This window comes from Hemiscyllium ocellatum, chromosome 48, assembly GCF_020745735.1.
Source record: "Hemiscyllium ocellatum isolate sHemOce1 chromosome 48, sHemOce1.pat.X.cur, whole genome shotgun sequence".
NCBI lineage: Eukaryota > Metazoa > Chordata > Chondrichthyes > Orectolobiformes > Hemiscylliidae > Hemiscyllium > Hemiscyllium ocellatum.
Genome location: NC_083448.1, coordinates 10634240 through 10657341, shown reverse-complemented (window position 1 = coordinate 10657341; position 23102 = coordinate 10634240). Strand labels below are relative to the sequence as shown.

The following is a 23102-nucleotide window of genomic DNA, read 5'->3' as shown; positions in this document are numbered from 1 at the left end:
GACAGAAGAAACTCTTCCCATTCCCAAGTGAAAGCTTGGTGAGAGAAGGCAGTTTTCAGGAGAGTCTCCATGTTGGTTGGGGGTTTTGGGGGGGGGTGGGGGAGGAAATGGAGGGAGAGAATTTCCGGACCTTCAGGTACAAGGAGCCGTTTGCAAGGCGAGAATGGGACAGCCAGGGAAATCAGGATGGGGGAGGTAATGCAGTGCCATAGTGAAGTGCCAGGCTCACTTGTGTGTCATCCTGCTGCCTTTTGAAAGTGAGGTGACACCTCGCTGCCCTGCTCCAGGGGCTGTGAGAGATCCTTGCATTGGAATTGGGTCATGAACTGGTCATCATTCTTCTCTCACTGAAAGAAATCATCCTGGGATCTTGCTGAACACCACTTGGCAACAGAGCTTTGTCAAGGAAACAAGCCTTGGGAGGTAACCCCTGCTTGTTTTTCAATAAAACAAATGAAGTTTTTGATGTGTCACACGAGAGGACAATGGGGTGGTGCGGTGGCTCAGTGGTTAGCACTGCTGCCTCACAGTGCCAGGGGACCCAGGTTAGATCCCAGCCTTGGGCGACTGTCTGTGCAGAGTTTGCCCATTCTCCCCGTGTCTGCATGGGTTTCCTCTGGGTGCTGGGGTATCCTCCCACACTCCAAAGATGTGCAGGTTAGATGAATTGGCCATGCTAAATTAGGGGGCATATGTTTAAGGTGAGAGAGGAAACATTTAATCGGGATCTAAGGGGCAACTTTTTCACACAGAGGGTGGTGTGTGTATGGAATGAACTGCAAGAGGATGTGGTGGAGGCTGGTAGAATTGCAACATTTAAAAGGCATCTGGATGGGTATATGAAGTGAAAGGTGCATTAGTCAGAGGGAAATGGGTCTGGGTGGCTTACTCTTTGGAGGGTCGGTGTGGGCTTGTTGGGCCGAAGGGTCTGTTTCCACACTGTGGGGAATCTAATCTAACGCTTTTCTGTCTCAGGTTTGTGACCGTATAACACATTGGAACCAACAGGCACCGTCACAAAAGCTTCCTTTTGCCACTCAGACAGAGCTGCTGCTTTCTCTCTGGTAAAGACCAGCATCTGGAGAACTGGGAGGAGCCCACCCAGCTGTAAATCTGAGAGGGAGTTCTCCACAGCCCTTCCTGCCATGCTGGTGGAGTCACTGCATTGTTGAGCCTGGAACTGACAAAGGAAAATAGATCTCAGCCTGCTGAGCCTGAGGGGATTTCTCCTCTCTCCTCGCCTTGTAAGCTGCAACAGAGAAAGCCAAAATGTGACAACACATCCTTTTCCCGTCAGTAGAATTCCAAAAGTCAGGAGGGAGGGAGGTGGGGGGAAAACTCCTCCCTCTCTTCCTCTTCCCAGGAGCTCATTAATTCAAGAGTCAGCTTGCTCTGTCTTCCACGTTGAAGGAGAGTCATATTGTTGCCTTGCTGTCTTCGGAGGAGTGTCCCATCCCAATGAGCAAAGGTAAGCAGAGTGGTGCAGCCCTTCCTGTTTCAGTCCTGAGCCACAGCGGCCTAACCTTGCTGGTCCCTCTGGACAGGTTTGACAGCATTTAGAAAGAGCGAGGTCAGGGCTCACTCCAGCCAGGGAAGCTGCCAGTGCTCAGTTGGAGAGTTCTGGCTCAGAAATGAGTCGGCCACCTCCCATTGTGATTTCCCTGCAAGTCCCCGCACAGAATGTGAAAGCTATTTCCTCAGGAATTGCCTGACCGGTGTTTGTTCCAGTGGCCTTGCCGTCAGCCTGCTCCCACAAACCCCCGTGCAGGTCACAGGCCTTGCTGATGTCTGTTTGTTTTTAACCACACATTCCACGTTTGGCAACTGCAGATTCGGATTGGCAGGTGCCAGAATTCCGTTTATTGTCTGAGTGGGTTTGTGCATTCCTGACCTCTGCTGTTCTGTACTCGGGTGCAGCAGTGAGTGACTGCACTTTGGAAGCGCTCCGTTAGCTTAAATGCTGTGGAAAGCACTCTGGGATGCCCTGAGGCTGTGAAAAGCACTACACAAATGCAAGTCTTTGTTGTTCTCACTGCTGTCCTCTGTTGTGTGAACCGCACTGGGTGAGAAAGGGAACCTTTGCAAAGATGTGATGTGGGGAGAAAGTGGGAGACTGGGGTTGAGAAACTGAACAGCCATGATGGAATGGCAGGGTAGAGTCGATGGGCTGAATGGCCTAATTCCTGCTGCCTGTGGTCTTATGCAGCAGTGAACTTGGTCTCAAGCTTTAGCAGCTTGTTACTTTGGTTGAATGTGACATTCTGTGTGCATTGTAATCTCATTGCCTCCAGGGTCAGCCCTGCCCATTGTCACTTTATGCTTATAAAGTAAAGATAAATGTTGCAAAGACAGTGAGACAGACCAGCTAACTCCACAATCACAGCTCCATTATTCCTGGCAGTATTGGGTCATTGACGATGCAGTGAGAAGGATGAATGTGAAGCAGATTGTTCTTTCCTGCAGAGGGACCTTCTCGCCTTGTATGTGGTTAGACTGCTCTATGTGAGAACGGAAAGAGGAGATTTGATGCAACGTCAATAAACACTTGCAGTATTCACCACCCCAGCTCCCAGGTTCAACCATAGCCTAGATTATGAATATATTTTTCTTGTTGGACTGCTGGGTATACAGTTATCTTTGGATCAGAAGAGCCGCAAAAGTAGGAGACAAAATGAACAGTCCAGCTCCTTGATCTGCTTCACCGCTCAATACGCCCACCTATCCCATTGTCCTGTCCTTTTCCCCATGACCCTCAATTCCATTGTTATAGAGTCATAGAGATGTACAACATGGAAACAACTCGCTCCAACGCATCCATGCCAACCAGATATCCTGAAATAATCTAATCCCACCTGCCAGCACTCGGCCCATAACCCTCTAAGCCCTTCCTATTCTTATACAATTGTACCAGCCTTCACCACTTCCTCTGGCAGCTCATTCCATACACACACAACCCTCTGCGTGAAAAAGTTGCCCCTTAGATCCCTATTAAATGTTTTCCCTCCCACCTTAAACTTATGCAACCTAGTTTTAGACTCTCTTACTGTGGGAAAAAGACATTTGTTATTCACCCTTTCCATGCCCCTCATGATTTTATAATCCTCAATGAGGTCACCCCTCAGCCACCAGCGCTCCAGCGAAAACAGCCCCAGCCTGTTCAGCTCAAACCCTCCAACCCATCACTCTTTAGTGTTGAATCAACTCAACAGCTGAGAATTCACAACCTGCCACGTTGCGGAATCATTTCTGAGGCAGGAGAGCAGCAGGAGAGAGTCAGCGAGCCCTCTACAAGGACATCTGAGACTGAGCTTGGTTGCATAGGTGGGAGGGCTGGTTAGCCAGCATTCTCTATACTGTAGCGTGACACAGGAGCAGTCATGGAGAGGTCAAAACAAGTCTGTTACTCTCTCAACATATCCTCTGCTGGGGAGTCTGCAACAAAAGGCCAGCAAGATGAGACAGCTATTAACAGATGGGGTGAAGAATGAAGGAGGAACTTCCTGACACAGGTACCGATGTGATGATGGAACTTGCTGCCATGTCTGACCACAGTGATTCCTTTCAGATGCAACATCAGAGTGCATGAGGGAGAAGGGGACAGACAGATCCAGGGCAGGGTGAGTGTGGACATGTAAGAAGATGAGACTTGATGAAGTTTAGAGGGATGAGGGGGATCTAATTTGAAACTTAAAGAATATTGAATGGCCTGGACAGAGTGGATGCTGCAAAGATGTTTGCATTGGCTAGAGACACCAGGACCCGAGGGCACAACCTTAGAGTAAAGGGAAGAACAGAGATAAGGAGAAACTTCTTCAGCCAGAGAGTGGTGAACCTATGGAATTCACTGCCACAGAAGGCTGTGGAGGCCAGGTCACTGAGTATATTTAAGACAGAGATAGATAGGTTCTTGATTGCAAAAGGGATCAGGGGTCACAGAGAGAAAGTGGGAAAATGAGGATGAGAAACTTATCAGCCCTGATTCAATGGTGGAGCAGACTCGATGGGCTGAATGGCCTCATTTCTGTTCCAATATCTTCTGGTCTTATGGTCTTAAGAGTTGTTGATGGAACAGTTTGGTTGACAGTGGGACGTTCCACCTTTTTGTTAGAGTGTAGTGGATCTGATTGTCAAATGATTGCAGTCCAGGACAATTTCGCCAAAGGCCTTGTGTTGACAGCCAGTTGATTTGTCCAGTTAAGAGTTCTACATAGGTTTTGAATATTCCCTACAGGAGACCTCCTCTCTCTTTCTCTCACCTTGCATCATCGTTACGTCACTATCTCTGAGACCATGGATCTTAAGCTATGTCGTACTCCTGACAAAGTCAAAGAAGCAGTAAACACCCAACAAGTGCAAAGGAAACCTACCATATAAAATGCTGTCTTGTTATCAGCGCCTACAAATCACACATTATACCCCTCCCCCCCCCACCCTGAGCTGAATGGAGTATAAACATGGAAGCATAGAGAAAAGAAACAAGAGGAGACCATTCGCTCCTTTAAGCCTGGCCCACCATTCAATATGACCATGGCTAATCATCCAGTTCTCATCCCACTTTCTCCCTGTACCCATTGACCCCCCTTAGTCCAAAGGACTACATCTAGTCGCTGAGAACTTGGAAGTGCATTGTAACATAGGACTGAGTCAGCATGGCTTTGTTAAGGGGAGGTCACGTCTGACAAACTTATTCATATTCTTTGAGGAGGTAATCAGCTGGTTCGACAAAGTAGAGCCAGTGGATGTGACCTAATTGGATTTGCAGAAGATCTTTGACAAAGTACCACGTATGAGATTGCTAAATAAGGCAAGACGCTGTGGTGTTAGGGGCAAGGGACTGACATGGATAGAGGATTGGCTGACTGAAAGAAGGCTGAGAATGGGGACAAAGGGTGTTTTTCAGGATGGAGCCAGTGACCAGTGGAGTTCCACAAGGATCAGTGTTGGCACGGCAATTATTCATAATTACATATTAATAACCTGGATGAAGGAACTGAGGGCATTGTTGCTAAGTTTACAGATGGCACAAAGATAGCTAGGAGACAGATGGCACTGAGGAAGCAGGGTGGCTGCACAAGAACGTGGACAGGTTAGGAGAGGGGACAAAGCCGTGGCAGATGGATTACAACGTTGGAAAGTATGCGGTTAGGCACTTTGGTAGGAAGAATAGAGGCATCGGGGAAAGGCTTCAGAAGTGTGAAGTATAAAGGGACTTAGAAGTCTTAGTCTTAGTTCAAGATTCTTTGACGGTTAACCTGCAGGTTCAGTGGCAGTTGAGGCAAATGCAATGTTAGCATTCATTTGAGAAGGCAAGACTACAAGAGCAGAGATGGCCTGCTGAAGCTGTATAAAGCTCTGGTCAGTCTGTGTTTGGAATATTTTGAGCAGTTGTCAGCCTCGTCTCAAAGGAAGAACATGCTGACATTGGAGGGGATCTGAGGAGGTATACAAGAATGATCCTGGGTTGAAGACTCTGGGTCTGTACTCAATGGAGTTTAGAAGGATGGCGGGGGGGGCGGGGTGAGTGGAATCTGATTGAAAGGTACGGGATCCAGAGAGGCCTGGAGGGAGTGGATGCGGAGACGATGTTTCCTCCAAGATGGAAGAATCGGATCCAAGGGCAGAGTGAAGGGAGGATCCTGTAGGACTGAGATGAGGAGGAATTTCTTCAGCCAGAGGGTGGGGAATCTGTGGAACTCATTGTCGCAGAGGGTTGTGCAGACCAAAGTCATGGAGTATATTTCAGACTGAGATCGGTCTGATGAGTGATGAGTGAGGGGGTCAAGGGTTATGGGGAGAAGGCAGGAGGATGGGGCTAAGAAACATATCAGCCATGATTAAATGGCCAAACAGACTTGATGGGCTGAATGGCCATCTTATGGTCTTATCATAGCTGGTTGAATTGTGGCTTCAACTCCACAAGCCTACTGATGTCCCCTAGCTATTGACTCCCTTGTCAGTGAAGGATCTGTATACCTGCAGTTTGGAAGTATTCAGTGAACCCACCTCCACTGCTTTCTTTGGGAAGAGACTTCCAATGACTCACAATCTCCAGAGTGAAAGATTTCTCCCCCATCACTCACCTAAATGGGAAAGCCTTTATTTTAACCTGTGCCCCTAGTTTTAGTTTTTATCAGAAGGAGAAACGTCCTTTCAGCATCCATCTTTACCGTGTTCTCTCTGAACCTGAGATGTTTCAACAAAGTTACCTCTTATTCTTCTAAGCTGCAATGACACAGTCTCATTGGGGATGTGCAGCTTAAACTGAGGCTACATCACTCCAAGTGGTACCTTTGCTGTCTCTTTAAGTCAAGTGATTTCCAGGGCCTTCCTCTGTCCACAGTGGCCAAGGAAAACCACTCCCTGGTCTAACTGGAAGAGGCTGCTGCCTTGAACAAGAGTTCATTCATTGTATGGGAAAGTGAGGACTGCAGATGCTTGGAGATCAGAGCCGAAAAATGCATTGCTGGAAAAGCGCAGCAGGTCAGACAGCATCCAAGGAGCAGGAGAATCGACGTTTGGGGCATGATTCCTGAAGAAGGGCTTATGCCCGAAACGTCGATTCTCCTGCTCCTTGGATGCTGCCTGACCTGCTGCGCTTTTCCAGCAACGCATTTTTCAGTTCGTTCATTGTATGTTGACAACTTGTCCTTGATCATTTTGATATGAAAGACATTGCTACAAGTGCTTTGAGGAGGACCTGGATGTTAGGTCTTACTGCTGTGTGATCCTCAGCTGTTTTCTATCCACATCTTCAGACATCATTGTCATGTTTTGTGCTTATGGCATGCCTCAGCATTAATCCTTTCAGACCCTTGCACCTTACAACAACAGTCCACTCTCTCATCTTAAGATAACTCTTTCATCCCCAGTCATTCAGGAGGACCCTGTTTACTCAGGTAGCTGTTGATGCAAATAGGATCAATGTATTTTGAGGAAATCTAGACAGATAGATACATGAGAGAAAGCAGCAGCAGCTGGCATCACATAAAGAATAAAGGGTGGGACGATGCTTGTGCTGAGTCCAAATACCAACATGCGACAGTTGGGCTGAGTGGTCTGTTTCCATGTCATAAATTCCATGTGCCTTGGAGTGTTCAAATAGTTGAGTCAGATGCGAAAGGAAAATTTTGGTGGGCTGAAGTTTCTGCTTCACTCGCCAAATTTCCTGTGCACACCAACCAGCACATTAATGCTGTTTGAGTGTCGGGCCCTGTCCAGCCAGATGGGTCGCTCTGCAACAGGATATAAGATGCAGTTGAGCTGTTTCAAATTGCAGGGAGACCTGGTCAGCAGCAGAAAGTTGTGTCACCCTCACTTGGGTGTTCAGTGTCTGAACAAGCCTGTTATTGCTGCTGCAGTACAACATTCAGGCTTTGATCACGTCGAATTCCAGACACAAGTTCCAAAAGACCTTCTGTTTTCTTGTTAATTATGAGTAGTCTCTTGGCATCGGACGGGTACCAGAAACAACCCAGGGAACAAGCTGGTGGCTGCAGGAGCGACTCGGTAATTTTCCATCTGGAGGGAACAGCATTCGCTGACATCTTTTGGATCAAGATAAAAAAAAGTCCACAAACCAGTACCACACCCTGTTACTTCATTACTTGAGTTAATTTAAATATATTGAAGCACATCCGTGACCTTAATGTGTGGCACAGTCACTCACTTTCTCTCATTCTGCACAGGCCATTGAACAAAACTGAATCTTTCTCTTCAAACTAATTGTGGTCATCCTCATTGTCCCCCTCAGTACCTTGATTACAACTGGAACAGTGCACCGAGCCTGGCGCTAACTAAATCATGCTGATTGTTTTATAATGCCACAAACAGGAAAGGATTTCCTGCCTTCACATTTTTGGCTTTTGGATTTTGCTTTGGTTTTGAGAAACTCCAATGTCTGGATTACTTTCCTGAACTTGTAGCCTCACAGAGGAATAGACTGTGTCTCAGTCTCCTTCAATTGAATACGTTTGGAAGGACCAGGGAATCAAAATTTTCAGCTCTTTGACAGCAGGTCCAGTTCAGGGATAGGATCCAATGTGTTGAAATTTGCAGAGTAACCTTGGGTTTTGGGACAAACATCAATTCATACATCGATCGGAGATTCACTGAATTCTGGAAGTACTGCTCATTGTACCAGGGGAAAAAAGGCACTGCAGAGATCTCTAGGATGAGCTTTGACTCAGGGATGGATGGGAGAGAAACTTTATCGATTTACCTTTCCCCAGTTATTCTGGTTTTTGTCCTTTGTTATTTGCCTCTCCCAGATCACAGAGCAAATACATATTTGTTTACAACAGCAGAAGATATCATAGCAGAAATGGTCCATTCAGCCCTTCAATTCTACTCAGCTATTTGGTAAGGTTATGACTGATCTGATGAATCCTTGAATCTACTTTCCTGCCTTCCATCCATAACTCTTGATTCCCTTCATGTTTATCGTGGCCCTAATTGCATATAAAGATCCAATCTCGAAAGCCCTCTGTGGGAGGAGAATTTCATCCTCATTTTTCTTAAATGAGTGACCTGTTCCTTTAAGATGATGCTGTCTGTTCCAAGACTCTCCCACGAGATCAAACATCTTTTCTTTATCTGTCCTGTCAAGTCCCCTGAGGAACTTTTATGTTTCAATAAAGTTGCATCTCATTAATCCATCGTCCAATGATGACAGGCCTGACCTGCTCACAAGATAATTCTTCTCTATGAATGATCTCCCAAATGAATAGTCACCGGATCACCTCCCATGCCAGTATGTCTTTCCTCAGATAAGGCGATCAAAACTGTTCACAGTATTCCAGATGAGAACCCTGTATAGTTTTTTTTTGCAAAACCTCTTCACTTCTGTACCCCATTCTTTTTAAAACAATGATTCACATTCCTTTTGCCTTCCATATTGCTGCTGAATTTGAATGCCAGCCTTTTGTGATTCATGCAGAGGAACCCCAAAATCCTTTGATATTGCTGCTTTCTATTCTCTTGCTCCATTTAAATCATATTCAGCTCTTCGATCCTTCCAGCCTTAACACATGGCCTCGCATTTTCCCACATTATATATAGAGCCTTTGCCCACTCACTTCACCTGTCTCTTTCCCAATTCAGTCTCTCTGTGTCAGCTTCACCACCTACCTTCCCACCTATTTTTGTGTCAGTTGCAAACATGACTATAGAATTCACAGTCTCCATCCAAGTCCTGAATATACATTGTAAATAACTGTGGACTCAGTACTAATCCCTGTGGCATTCCATTACTTCCAGGTTGCCTACCTGAAAATATCCCCTTCTATTCATTTGTTAATCCTTTGTCCGATCCCCAACACCATGGGCTCCTACCATGGTAAGCCACCAACTGTGTGAGACCATATTAATTGTCTTTGGTAAATCAAAATATATTGCAGTTACTGCTTCCCCTTTATCTACCCTGATTGTTACCTTGTCAAGAAATTCCAGGAAATTTGTCAGGTATGATTTTCCCTTCATGAAGACATCCCAACTCTGATCATATTATCAATATCTAAATGGTCCTTCGTTACATCCGTTATGTTAGTCTAACATTTTCCCAGTGATAGCCGTAAAGCTAGCTGGCCGATAGTTAACTTTATTTTTGTCTTCCTCCTTTTTTTGGACAAGGGAATTTTATTGCCAATTTTCCGATGATCTGGAACTTTACCAGAATCTGAGGATTCTTGGAAGATGACTAAAACTGAATCCAGTATCTCTGCAGCTACTATGTCTCATATTCTAGGTTACAAGCCATCAGGTCGAGATGATGTTTTGGCCTTCAAATCCTTGCCTTTCCCAAGTACCTTCCCTCTGCTGAAAGCTAATGTACTCATTCCCTCTCCCACTTTTGCCACTATTATGCTGTAGTTTTGGAAAGTTGTCATGAGTGGAAGTCATGGGCTTGGAAAGTGCTGTTGGTGGAGCCCAGTTGAATTTCTGCAGTGCCTCTTGTAGATCATACACATTACTGATGCTCTGTGGTGAAGAGAGTGAATGATGATGGTGGTGGTTTACATAGAACATCGAACAGTACAGCACAGAACAGGCCCTTCAGCCCTCCATGTTGTGCTGACCTTTTATCCTACTCTAAGATCAAACTAACCCACCTCCCCTTCATTGTACTATCTTCCATGTGCCTATCCAAGAGTCGCTTAAATGTCCCTCATGTATCTCACTCTACGACCACTGCTGGCAGTGCATTTCACACACCCACCGCTCTCTGTGTAAAGAACCTACCTCTGACATGTCCCCTCAATCTTACCCCAATCACCTTAAAATTATGTCCCCTTGTGATAGCCATTTCTGCCTTGGGAAAAAGTCTCTGGCTATCCACTCTATCTATGCTTCTCATGATCTGGTACACTTCTATCAAGTCACCTCTCATCTTTCTTCACTCCAATGAAAAAGCCCTCACACCCTCAACCTTTCTTCATAAGACATGCCATCCAGTCCAAGCAGCATCCTGGTAAATCTCTTCTGCACCCTCTCGAAAGCTTTCACATCCTTCCTATAATGAAGCAACCAGAACTGAACACAATATTCCAAGTGTGGTTAAACCAGGGTTTTATGGAGCTGCAGCATAATCTCGTGGCTCTTAACTCAATCCCCCTACCTATGAAAGCCAACACACCATACGCCTTCTTAACAACCCTATCAGCTTTGGTGGCAACTTTGAGGGATATATGGACGGGGACCCCAAGATCCCTTTGTTCCTCCACACTGCCAAGAATCCTGCCTTTAACCCTGTAATCTGGATTCAGATTTGACCTTCCAAAGTGAATGACTTCACACTTTTCCAGGTTGAATTCCATCTACCACTTATCAGCCCAGTTCAGCATCCTGTCAATGTCATTATAACCTACAACAGCCCTTCACACTATCCACCACTCTATCAACCTTCGTGTCATCAGCAAACTTGCTAACACACTCTTTCACTTCCTCATCCAAGTTATTTATAAAAATCACAAAGAGCAGAGGTCCCAGAACAGATCTCTGCAGAACACCACTGGTCACCGAACTCCAGGCTGAATACTTTCCATCTACCACCACCCTGTCTTCTGTGTGCCAGCCAATTCTGTATCCAGACAGCTAGATTTCCCTGTATCCCATGCCTCCTTACTTTCTGAATGACCCTACCATGGGAAACATTATCAAATGCCTTGCTAAAATCCATGCGTACCACATCCACTGCTCTACCTTCATCAATGTGTTTTGTCACATCTTCAAAGAATTCAGTGAGATTTGTGAGGCATGACCTGCCCCTTACAAAGCCATGCGACTGTCTCTCATCAAGCTAGCTTTTCCAAGTGATCATAAATCATGTCTCTCAGAATCCTCTCCAATAATTTGCCCACCAAAGGAATAAGTCTGACTGGTCTGTAATTCCCAGGATTATCCCTATTCCCTTTCTTGAACAAGGGAATAACATTTACCAACTCCAGTCATCTGGGCACTACTCCAGTGGACAGTGGGGACACAAAGATCATCGCCAAAGGTACAGCAATCCCTCACTTCCTGTAGTAACCCAGGGGATATCTTGTCTCGTCCAGAGGACTTATTTATCCTTATGTTTTTCAAATTCAGTACATTCTCCTTCTTAACATCAACTTTTTCAAGGATACCAGCCTATTTCATGCTGTCCTCACAAACATCAAGGTCCCACTCAGTAGTGAATAGAATAGAACAGAACAGAATAGAATCCCTACAGTGTGGAAACAGGCTATTTGGCTCAACAAGTCTATCCTAAAGCAAAGTATTAATTAAGGACCTCCCTTACCTCCTCGTACTCCAGCCACAAGTTCCTTCCACTCTCCCTGATCGGCCCTACCCTCACTCTGGCCATCCTCTTGTTCCTCACATAAACGTAGAATGCCTTAGAGTTTTCCTTAATCCAACCTGCCAAGGCCTTTTCAGGCCTCCTTCCAGCTCTCCCAAGTCCATTCTTCAGTTCCTTCCTGCCTACCTCTAAAATTGTGCTTGATCCTTGCCTCCTTAACCTTCATAAGCTTCCTGTTTCCTCGTGACAAGATGTTCCACATCCCTTGTCCCTCAAGGATCTTTCAATCTACCATTCCTTCCATGCCTCAGTGGTCCAGCACTATCAGCAAGTGCTTCCTGAACAACCTCCACCTTTCTGTCATGCATTTCCCTGAGAATATCCGTTCCCAATTTAGGTACCCAGTTCCTGCCTAATAACATTGTAATCCCACCTCCCCCAATTAAACACTTTCCCGTACTGTTTGCTCATAACCTTCTCTGAGTTTTGTAAAGGTCAGCGATTTGTGATCACTATCACCAAAATGCTCTCCCACTAAGAGATCTGACACCTGACCTAGTTTGTTGCCAAGCACCAAATCCAATATGGCCTCCCCTCTCATCAGACTATCTATGTATTGAGTCAGGAATCCTTCCTGGATGCACCTGACAAAAACTGCTCCACCCAAACTATTCGCACTAAGGAGGTTCCAGTCAATATTGTGGAAGTTAAAGTCACCCACAACAACAACCCTGTAACTTCTGCACCTTTCCAAAATCTGCCTCCCAATCCGCTCCTCTGTGCCTCTGTTGCTATTGGGAGGTCTGTGGAAAACTCCCAATAAAGTGACTGCTGTTTTCCTGGTTCTGACTTCCACTCATACTGACTCAGTAGACAAACACTCCTCAACAATCTCCCTTTCTACAGCTGTGATACTAGCAATGCCACTCACCCACCTCTTTTACCTCTCTCCCCCATTCCCTTTGAAACCTCTAAGCCCTGAGACATCCAATAACCTTTCCTGCCCCCGTGATCTCCAAATCTCTGCAATGGCCACAAATTCACAGTTTTAAATACTGATCCATACTTTGCATTTGTCATCCTTATACTTCTTGCGTTAAAATGGACACACTTCAACCCATCATACTGACTGCACCGTCACCCTATCAAGTGCCTATCCCTCCTCGCAGATTCCCTGCACACTGTATCTGGCTATGCACTACCTACTTCATCATCTGATCCATAGCTCAAGTTCCCACCCCCACCAATCTCATTTAAACCCTTCCGAAGAGCTCTAGCAAACCTCCCAGCCAGGATATTGGTACCCCTCCAGTTCAGGTACAACCCATCCTTTTTGTACAGGTCCTACCTCCCCCAAAAGGTATCCCAGTGATCCACTATCTGAAGCCCTCCCTTCTACACCAGCCCTGCAGCCATGTGTTCATTGGCACTCGCTCTCTATTCCAAGCCTCACTTGCCCGTGGCACTGGTAGCAATCCTGAGATTACTACTCTGTTTGTCCTGCCTTTTAACTTCCAAACTAAATCCCTATATTCTCTTTTCATGTCCTCTCTTTTCCCAGCTTTGTCATTGGTACTATGTGTACCACGTCTTCTGGTTGCTCCCTATCTCCTTAAGGATCCTGTATCCGAGATTTAGGTGCCAACAAAGTTAATAAAAGCGCTATATAAATGCAAATCTCTCCTTTCTTTCTGACGAGGTTTCATTCACCAATTAGCATAGCATGTATCAAGGCCTTTTGAAAGCAGGAAGCTGTTAGCAATGCCAAAGTCAGCACTTGTCATGAAACATTCAACTTCCTCTTCCTGAACCCTGTTAATCTGAATTCTGGTATCTTGTTTTACTTCCTTACTTTTTCCAATATTTTGAACAACTATGTGTTACATTTAAATAAATAATGGAAAACAAATAATATCTCACATGCATTATCAGCACAGCTTGTTCTGCCAGTCAGACATAAGTATGGACACTGTCAGTGCAGAGTCCCACTGTCAATGCCTGATTTGCAACAACAGATCCATTCCTATGCTTGGTCTTCCCTCAGGGAGTGAAACACTGAAGTCACTTTGTCACCATTTTAACCCAAAGAGATCTGGGACAAGGTTTCAATGCCTAAAATAATACAATAAGTTTCATGATCATGTATCCTCAGAGCACCAGCAATTAAGAAAAAAATCCTTGTGTTTCCATGCTGGGTTTGCACACTGCTCCATAACTTCATCTTTCTGGATGTCTGTAACCCCCAACAACCCATAGTTTCCTCAAGAAATCTGCAGACTTCCAACTCTGGCCTCTGAAGCATTTCCTGATGTAATGACCCCACACTGCCTTCATCTTCCTGCTTCTACATCTCTCCTGACCTGTCTCTCATTTTTAATACCCTCCTTAAAACCTACCTCTTCCAACCGAATACTTCTCATTTTGTGACTTGGTGACAAGTGTAGTTTGCTGATGCTGCTGTGAAACAATTTTGGATACCTTGCTGTATTAAAGGCACTATATAAATACAAGACACTGTTGCTGTTATATTCAATAAGAAACCGCCTGAATTCACATAAAAATTAACCTTTGCTGCAAATAGAGGGATGTTGTCAAAGTACTTTTGTCTTGCATTCATCAGGACAGAATTACAAGAATTTCCAATTTCAAAGAAAATAACTGTGTGAAGACAGGGTTTTGATTGGTTGTCACTTTAACTCTGATTGGCCTGGACATTGCTATGGTGAATGTATGTATACATACACAATGTATGTGTGTCGTATACACGTGGATATATAATCTGTGAATTCAGTTGTAACTATAACATTTTGTCCATCACTTGATAAACAGAATACAACTCTGTCCAGGGACTGATCATGAATGCAGATGTGCAGCTATGCTGCATGCACAGTAACACTGGGGCTAGGTTCACAGGAATCAATTTGCTTTGTGTCTGTATGATCCAGAATCAGTCTGTCTGGTGTAGAGATGTCACAAGCAGGTTCTGGGAGCTATTCATGGTCCAAAGCTTGTCCAAGTTGAACATGTGTTAAATAATGACCAAATGGACAGAGGCCTGGTGGAGCTGAGTTGAACTGGAAACCTGCTCCTTGCCAGGAATCAGTCCCATGTCTTGACGCACTTACCAGGTGGTCTTGGATGGTACACCTGGAGAGACTGTGGGTGGTTTGGGCTTTATCATTTTGAACAGATGGCATCACATCTGTCACTCTTTCCTGGATGCACACACACTCAAGGCACAGACCTTCTGCTGATGATCAATTTAATTCTTCCCACCTGCATGTACCACGTTCAAAACAAGTGTCCTTTAGCTCAGTTTCCAGTGCCAGCCATTTCAATGTCATTTCTCATGAGCAACAGTTCAGAAGGAAAGTGACTCCCAAAACAATGCCTGAGTTACAAGTCAGACCGCTGAGTTGAGTCTGTATAATGAGACTTCCTACTATGGACCAGACCAAACCCCCTTCAAATATTCACCAGGTAGCCTAGACCTAAACCTTTTCTCATTTTACAAGTAAATGTCAGGTGCTGCATTCCAGATGCAATTTGATTGGTCAAACTACTGGATTTAGAGCAAAACACACTTTATTCATCCACTATAGTTAAAATATAATGAAAGAAAGAAGGAATTGGAATAACTTAACCCTATCGGAAAACTTAACAGAAAATAGATGCAGCAACTATTACTAACTAATTGTTCCAGTATCGTAACAGTACATGAACACAAAGGCAAATTCAGAAAACAGACTGTTTCGCATGTAACTCCTGTCATAGGAAAATAACCTGCAGATTTTGGCTGTAACTTTAGAGGGAAAAAATAGTTGTCATTTCTTCCAGACCCCAACAGCAAGTGCTGAAAGCTAAAACTAAAAACTTTGGTCTGTGGGAGCTGGCCCACAGCCATTCAGGCAGGCTCTACTGGTCCAACTTAAAAATAAAACCCAAAAACTTCTGAAACGCTGCTGATAACCTGTTCCCCAATCTCTCTTGAAAAGAAATCAGGACAAAACACACCTCTTAAAGCCACAGGGGAGTTACATGTCCACTTTCTGGTTTCTGGTCACTTCTGCAATTGTTGGAATGCAAATACTAAGCTATTAGCAGAGCTTCAAAGGTTTTCCTTGCGCTTTGTAGCAAGGGGAATAAACTTTCAACCCCAGCTCATGGGTTCATCCCAAATGGAAGAAAATGCCCTCAAGTACTGAGCCAATTTCCACCCAGTCCCTGGTGCCCATCCACCTCTGACAATAGATACTTCCAACAGATTGTTTCATTCATGCAGCAGGAAGGTGTCAGTGTTTAATCCGGACTTAGACGTGCAGTGACTCCTTTTGGGGGTCTAGATCTATAAGTAGATGATGGCTTTTGTGCCAGCAAGATGGACATCATAACACTCAGGCTCACGAAGAGCTCGTAATATGGCTCACTCTTTACCTATGTTGCTAAATCTAGCAAAAAAAAAGGCAACACCATTTGTTTTTAACCTGCTGCTCTGCAGCTGGTGACTGTTTCTATGTGATATTAGTTAGGGCTGGGCTGGGAATTTTGCAAAGACTGTGTAACTGCCTTCCTTGAATAGAAAGCAGCAACTCAAACTCAGTGACAGGGCACTGAATTCCATGGGGAGGGGTGCTTGGTTCACTAATTGTGCCCTTTCTCACTGAGCTTGCAGCAGACGCACTCACCCTGCAGTGTCAGTTCGCTTGCATGTGTCTGTGTTTGGAATGTGCTGGCTGGGAGAGCCCATTTTCTCCCCGAGGTAGAGAACCATCAACATGGGAGAGGAAAACAAACACACTGTTGTGGCTGGGCATCCCTCGATAGAAGAATGGTGTGCCCCGGAATGTATCAGAGAGAGAAGCCTTTTCTTCTTTCAGACAGCAGCTTTGGACACACATCCTTCTGTGGTGTAGTTGCTGTCATCTGGGTCAGCTTTTACTCTGCAGCCAAGTGCCAGGGACCCTCGAATTCCTCACCACTGACTTTATTTGAGCCTATTGTGCTTTTTGCACTGTCCTGTTATGTGCAGCCTTGGCTCGAGGTGACGCTGATGGCATGTGATTGGCCCAGGATCTGGCAAGAGTTCAGCAGCTTGAAGAACTTGAGCAGTCAATGCAGGAACTGCAGTCCCACTGCAGCATTGAGTGTGTGTGTGAGTGTGTGTGTGTGTGTGAGACTCTGTGTCTGTGTTGGAGCCTACCTCACCAGCACAGGCTTCTCTGCGACCCCTGACAAAACTTTCAGAATGGGAGGGTCTCAGTCCCAGCACCAGCACAAGGGAGGGGTGAGACCTTCAAAAGAGAAGGCAAGCATGTAAGTCATCCATCATCTAACCATCTTTCAATTTCAATATGAGAGCAACCAATTATGTATTTAATTTTTGTCTGTCTCTTTGATTTTTAAGTGTCATTTGCTAAGCCACTGCATACAAGCCTGAGTGGCTAATTCTGTTTGAAATGGAAATGTATCAAATGTGGTGCTCAGCTAATGTGTGTATGTTCTTGTCAATGTGGTTTTTTTCTGTGTCATTCCTTATTTTGAGAATTTATCCGTGTTGCAATAATCCCAGAACAGGCTGAGCTGTGACCACTATCACTTCGAACCCGCAAATCAAGGTCAGCTTGATCTGTTTAAAATCGCTGCTGCCGTTTTCTCTATTTGTTTTCATTTCTGTTTCAAATATTCTTTCCTAGCCATCAGGCCTCGTGTCCCTCCTCCTGTCTGACATCCATTTCATTGCCAGGAGGGATTTCTGGAGAAGTGACCCACTTTCCTTGTCCATGTCATGAAGGGACACTGAAAGATGTGAATTCTGATTCCAGGCCCATGTTGTCTGATCCCTATTGACTGAGGCACTGCACTGTCATGAGTTTCACTCAGGCCATACTCTTGTTGACAGGAAGAAACTGCTCGTGTTTCTTTACAGTCACCTCTCCCAAGTTCCACAGCACCCCAGCTGGAATACATCAGTGTTCATTATTGATAATAAACGCCAAGCACAAGCACAGAAAATGTGAATCCACAACAGACTTGCTGCACTGTTTACTGCTGCTCTTTTAACCCTTGAATCTCCCCCTGTCAGCTCTCACTTTGAGTCGGTTTTGTCTAAGCCTGTTCACTCATGGAATGGAGGATATTGAGGGATCTTTGTGGTTATGTCACCTGCCAGGGATGAACGTGTGAGAACTGGTGATCTTTGTTCTTGATGCAAATCACATGATTTGATTAGCCAAATGGGGAAGGAGCCAGGTCAACGGCAGGAGCTTTTCACAAAGGGTCCGAATCTTCTGCCCCAGTCTACTCCCACTTCTGTGGCAATCCCACCATCGTGGTGAAAAATGAACACTCTCTATGGAGGCAAACCTATCCCAGCATCCATAGCAGGAGTGGAAGCCCTCTATTAAAATTATGAACCTCCTCTTTGAGGAATCTTATTTGCTCAGTCAGCCTCCAAGTAATTTGACAAAGGGGAGTGAATATGAAAAGAAATACATTGTGTCATGACTGTCGCAGATGCTCCGTACCTAAAATTGGTTCAAAAACAGTTGGTTGAATAGTCAGTGTGCACCTTGCCCTTTGTCAGGCATGGTGGCTGTATGAGCACAGAACAACAAGACAAATACCACAGGGCAAAATCAATCAGACTGTTTGTTTTCAGGTAGAAGATGCAATGCAAACCCGTTTTCGCCTGCACGACAACTTGTGCAGTGGCTGCTATGCTTAGTATCCCGATCCAGGCTCCATCAAGCGAGTTTCGCTCGAAAATGATTTATCTTGTCTGTACCAATGGGTTAGATGACTCGTTGGTTACTTACACAGTGGGAAGGGAATGGCACGGGGATGATTCAATTGGAGGGATGGTGACTGCTGTGTACATCTCACGGTCAGTATATCATTAAGAGACAAACTCAGCAGATCATGACTGTGTCACAGCATGTGGCCTGATGGTATGAAGGCCTTAGGCTTCATGTTAACTTGGGCCACTTGAAGCATGACATGCTGATTAACTCTTTGTAACTTAGCCCAGACATGCAAGTTGGCCATGATATTTACACGGCTTTATGAGCTGGAATAACATGTGAACAGATGTTGGAGTTTTCATGTTATGTTCCTACATCTTTATTGTATAACATATTGCTGCATTGAGATATTGTGGCAAAAGTGAGTCAACGAAAGCTTGCCAACGGAATATAATGTGGGAATATGTGAGGCTATTCCTTTGGCAGGAAGAACAGAGGAGCTGAATATTATTTACATGGACAAAGACTGCAGAGAACTCCTTGTGCAGGTAACAATGAAGGACAGTGTTGACTGTTATTCCAAAGGGAATGATGTATGAATATTGGGAAGTCTTGCTAAAACAAGACAAGCACATGACATACCGTACCTTAGAATACTGTGAACAGCTTTGATCCCTTTATTTAAGAATAGATGTGATGGCATTATTAGGCAGTCCAGAGAAAGTTCACTGGCTGGTCCCGGGTATGGACAGACTGAGGTATCCAGACAGGTCGAATAGCTTGGGCCTGTACTCATTGGAGTTTAGAAGGATAAGAAGCAGCTTTATGAAAACCTTAAAAAAGATTCTTGGGGGTTTGAGGGAGTAAATGTGGAACAGCAGTTCCCCATGTGGGGAAGTGTAGGGCATCATTTCAGAATAAGCGTTTCAACAGATGAGGATGAATCCTGTCTCTCAGAGGTCAGTGAAACTATGGAATTTTGTACTACAGAGGTCCTGCTGAGGTTGGGTCATTAAGCATATTCAAAGCAGAGGGGTGGCACAGTATCTCAGTGGCTAGCGCTGCTGCCTCCCAACCCCAGGAACCCAGGTTCGATTCCAGCCTCGGGCACCTGTCTGTGTGAAGTTTGCACATTCTCCCCGTGTCTGTGTGGGTTTCAGTCAGTAAGGGAATCAAGAGCTCTGGGGAAAAGGGAGGAAAGTGGAGTTGAAACTTGTCAAATTAGCCATGATCACATTGAATAGCAGACTTGATGAGCCAAATCATAGAATCCCTACAGTGTAGAAACAGGCCATTTGGCCCAACAAGTCCACACTGACCCTCCAAACAGTAACCCAGCCCCAACCCTATTACCTCATATTTACCTCTGAATAATGTACCTAGCCTACTCATCCCTGAACACTATGGGCAATTTAGCACGGCCAATTCACCTAGTCTGCACCCAGAGGAAACCCATGCAGACACAGGGAGAATGTTCAAACTTCACACAGACAGTCGCCCAAGGATGGAATCGAACCCGGGTCCCTGGCGCTGGGAGGCAGCAGTGCTAACTGCTGAGCCACCGCGCCACCCCCAAATGTTTCAGCTTTGCTCCTACATTGCATGGCTTAAATTGGAGGTGACCTGATAGTGCACCGAGAGCAGAGATGCTGCTTCATTTGACAGCAGCCAGCATTACTGCAGGGATTGAGATGATACCTGGAACCTGCACAGCAGCACAGGGCAGTGTAAGGACTGAATGGAAGGCAGGATGAGAGGCGGATGTTTGAACGTTTCACTTAGGAACTGGGATCTCCATTCACATGGTCAAAAAAGACAAGCCTGTCAATGACAGCTTAATGAAGCTGACTGAAATTATGAAACTAAATACTGACTGCAACAGTGACCCACATCAAATAGTTCATGATTCAAGCCACTGCACAGGTATTATGTTGAATGTCAGACCAGAGGGTTTGGTGTTTAAATAACCAAGGGAGTATGAGCATCCAAGGAGGTGAGACAAGCTGTCAATTAGCCCAACATTCCTCAGCTGGGCTAAGATTCAAAGATTCTGAACCATGTCACAAAACCAATCCAACATTGACCCTTCGTACAGTTGGATCTTGTCGTACAATCACTGTGCACTGTGTACAAGTTGATCTCCTGCTTCCAAAACTTGCCTGAAACATAATGTATTCACAGGGCATTCCAATGTCTTCATGCTCGGTTGCATATGACCTCACTTCTATTCTGTGCTGTGTTTAACGTTTACACTGTGGGAAGCGATGCCAGGAAATCACTGAGGCAGAAAAGAGAATGGAAAGGAGGGGTTGTACATGGATGGAGGGGGACATGATTATCTGGGAAAGAGGGTGGGGCTATGAAACGTGAGGTGGTCGGGCACAGAGAGAAGTTTGCAATGCAGGGGGGGTTGCAGCGAAAGACAAGTAGAGGGCAGGTAAGGGAGCTAAAATAATTCCAAAGAGGCTGGTATCTTGTCACCAAGTCTCCCTTTATTTACATTGACTCTGACCAGCTAGCACAGAGCCTGTCCCAACAGTCAGGAGAATCCCTCGGGTTCCTGTTTGTAACTGTTAGCCAGGGCTCCCAAATTAGCCCAAGTTAGTAATCCCAATCAGGGAACTCATACTCAGTGAGGTCTACTTGGCCAACCTCATTCCAATCACTACAGGAGCAAAGTAGTGCTTACCACAGGGAGAGGCCATTTGAGTGATTGGAGTGCACAGGTTTATCTGTTTTGGCTGAATCTGGGGAATTGCGTGGCTGAATATGTGATTGTGTGGTCACCCCCAGGAAGGACAGGTGAGGCAGAGGAGGGTTTACACAGGCAGAGGCCAGCACTTTCAGCTGAGGAATAGGGTTGGAGTTTCTCTCAGCTCGAACAACCAAAGTTATTGGACAGAAGGAGTGGGAAATGATCATGGTGGTGGGGGGGCGGGGGGTGGGGGGTGGGGTGTGGGGTGATGAAACCAGGGTTCCAGGAGGGGAGGGTCTGTGCAAATTACTGAGCCAAAACAACATACAGTCTCACCCTCACATCCTCTTCGGTCTCCCACACAACTGTTTCACATCACTCCAATTCCCACAGCCAGCAGCAAGCTGATCAATACCACAGAGAATGGGAGCTGGATTGCTCTCTTTCACTGACCAGTTCAGAAACCAAAGGAGGAGCACTTCACAAACACCAGTGAAAACAAAAAGTGAGACCAAGGGACGATTCTCCATCCAGTGTTGGGTTTGCCTGTTGGAAAAGGTGGGTGTGTGGTGGTGGCAGGGAAGGAGGGGAGCTTATTTGAGACGCAGGCGGGTTCTCCACTAAAATGTGCCCTTTTATACCAAGAGAAAGAAGAAGAGGTCGACCTCAGCCAACACTGAGGTATCAACACAGCCATCAACCCCAATTTCCCTCAGCCAACACTGAGGTATCTACTGAGGTATCAACACAGCCATCAACCCCAATTTCCCTCAGCCAACACTGAGGTATCTACTGAGGTATCAACACAGCCATCAACCCCAATTTCCCTCAGCCAACACTGAGGTATCTACTGAGGTATCAACACAACCATCAACCCCAATTTCCCTCAGCCAACACTGAGGTATCTACTGAGGTATCAACACAACCATCAACCCCAATTTCCCTCAGCCAACACTGAAGCTGATTGGGAATATGATAGTCATCCTTCACTCACTTTCCCAGGAGTGGGACCGTCATTGACAACATTCAGATGAACTGTCCTGAATGAGATGCTTCCTCAGAGAGAGTTAAGAATCACACAGCACCAGGTTATGGTCCAACAAATTTATTTGAAATTCGTAGCTTTTGGAGTGCGGCTCCCTAATGAAGGGGTAGTGCTTCAAAAGGCTAGTACTTCCAAATAAACCTGTTGGACTATAACCTGGTGTTGCTTGATTCTTAACTTTGTCCACCCCAGTCCAACACCGGCGCTTCTACCCAGGAGAGGTCATGGGTTCATGAGTATAATACCACAGTCAGTGGCAGTTGGGAGCTGCTCTCACTGAGACAAGCATGGCTTGCAGTAAATTGTCATTGGCTGGAGCAGAAAATTGGAACAACATAGAGATCTCAAAGCTGGAGGGGGTGAGGGGTGAGTCTGTGGCAGAGGATTTTGAAATGAAGTACAATAAATTTCGAACTGAGGCATCGCTAGCCCAACCATGAGGCAGTGTCCCCTTATCCAAACCTTTGCTGACGGCTTTGCAGTTGGGATGTTAAAAAAAACATGACTTTCAACAGGCTGCATGGATTAGCAGGTTGCAGGGATAAGGCGGGGCTGTTGTTCTGGGTAAGATGCTTTTCAGAGGGTCAAATGGCTTCTATCTGCACTGTTGGGATTGTGTGATTGTGTGATCAGATCAGATCTGATCAGCTTTGTCTCCCAATCTGCACCGAGCCTGTATGGCAATCATCCAGTTTCAGTAACCTCAGGTTTGAGAGAGTTCAGTCACTGTGCTGCTGCTGCTGCTGCTGCTGGCGAACATGTCTGTGGATGCTGAGTCACAGTGGAATCAGGCTGCTCTGTGGACTCTCCTCGCAATCAACTCTCCTGTCATAATCTGTCTGCAGC

At 45.5% G+C, this 23102-nt stretch overlaps 1 protein-coding gene across 4 annotated transcripts in view; it reads left to right on the top strand.

Moving 5' to 3' along the window:
- The first annotated feature begins 1350 nt into the window (after positions 1–1350).
- The window catches only part of tacc1 (transforming, acidic coiled-coil containing protein 1), a 175082-nt gene continuing 153330 nt past the window's right edge, over positions 1351–23102 (top strand). For 3 of the 4 annotated variants that reach the window (XM_060856718.1, XM_060856720.1, XM_060856717.1), the window contains exon 1: positions 16685–17089. In XM_060856718.1, coding sequence (XP_060712701.1) covers positions 16827–17089 — 263 coding nt within the window. In that variant the 5' untranslated portion in view covers positions 16685–16826. Of the gene's footprint in view, positions 1469–16684; positions 17090–23102 lie in introns of those variants that run through there. The other variant, XM_060856721.1, reaches the window with a different exon arrangement.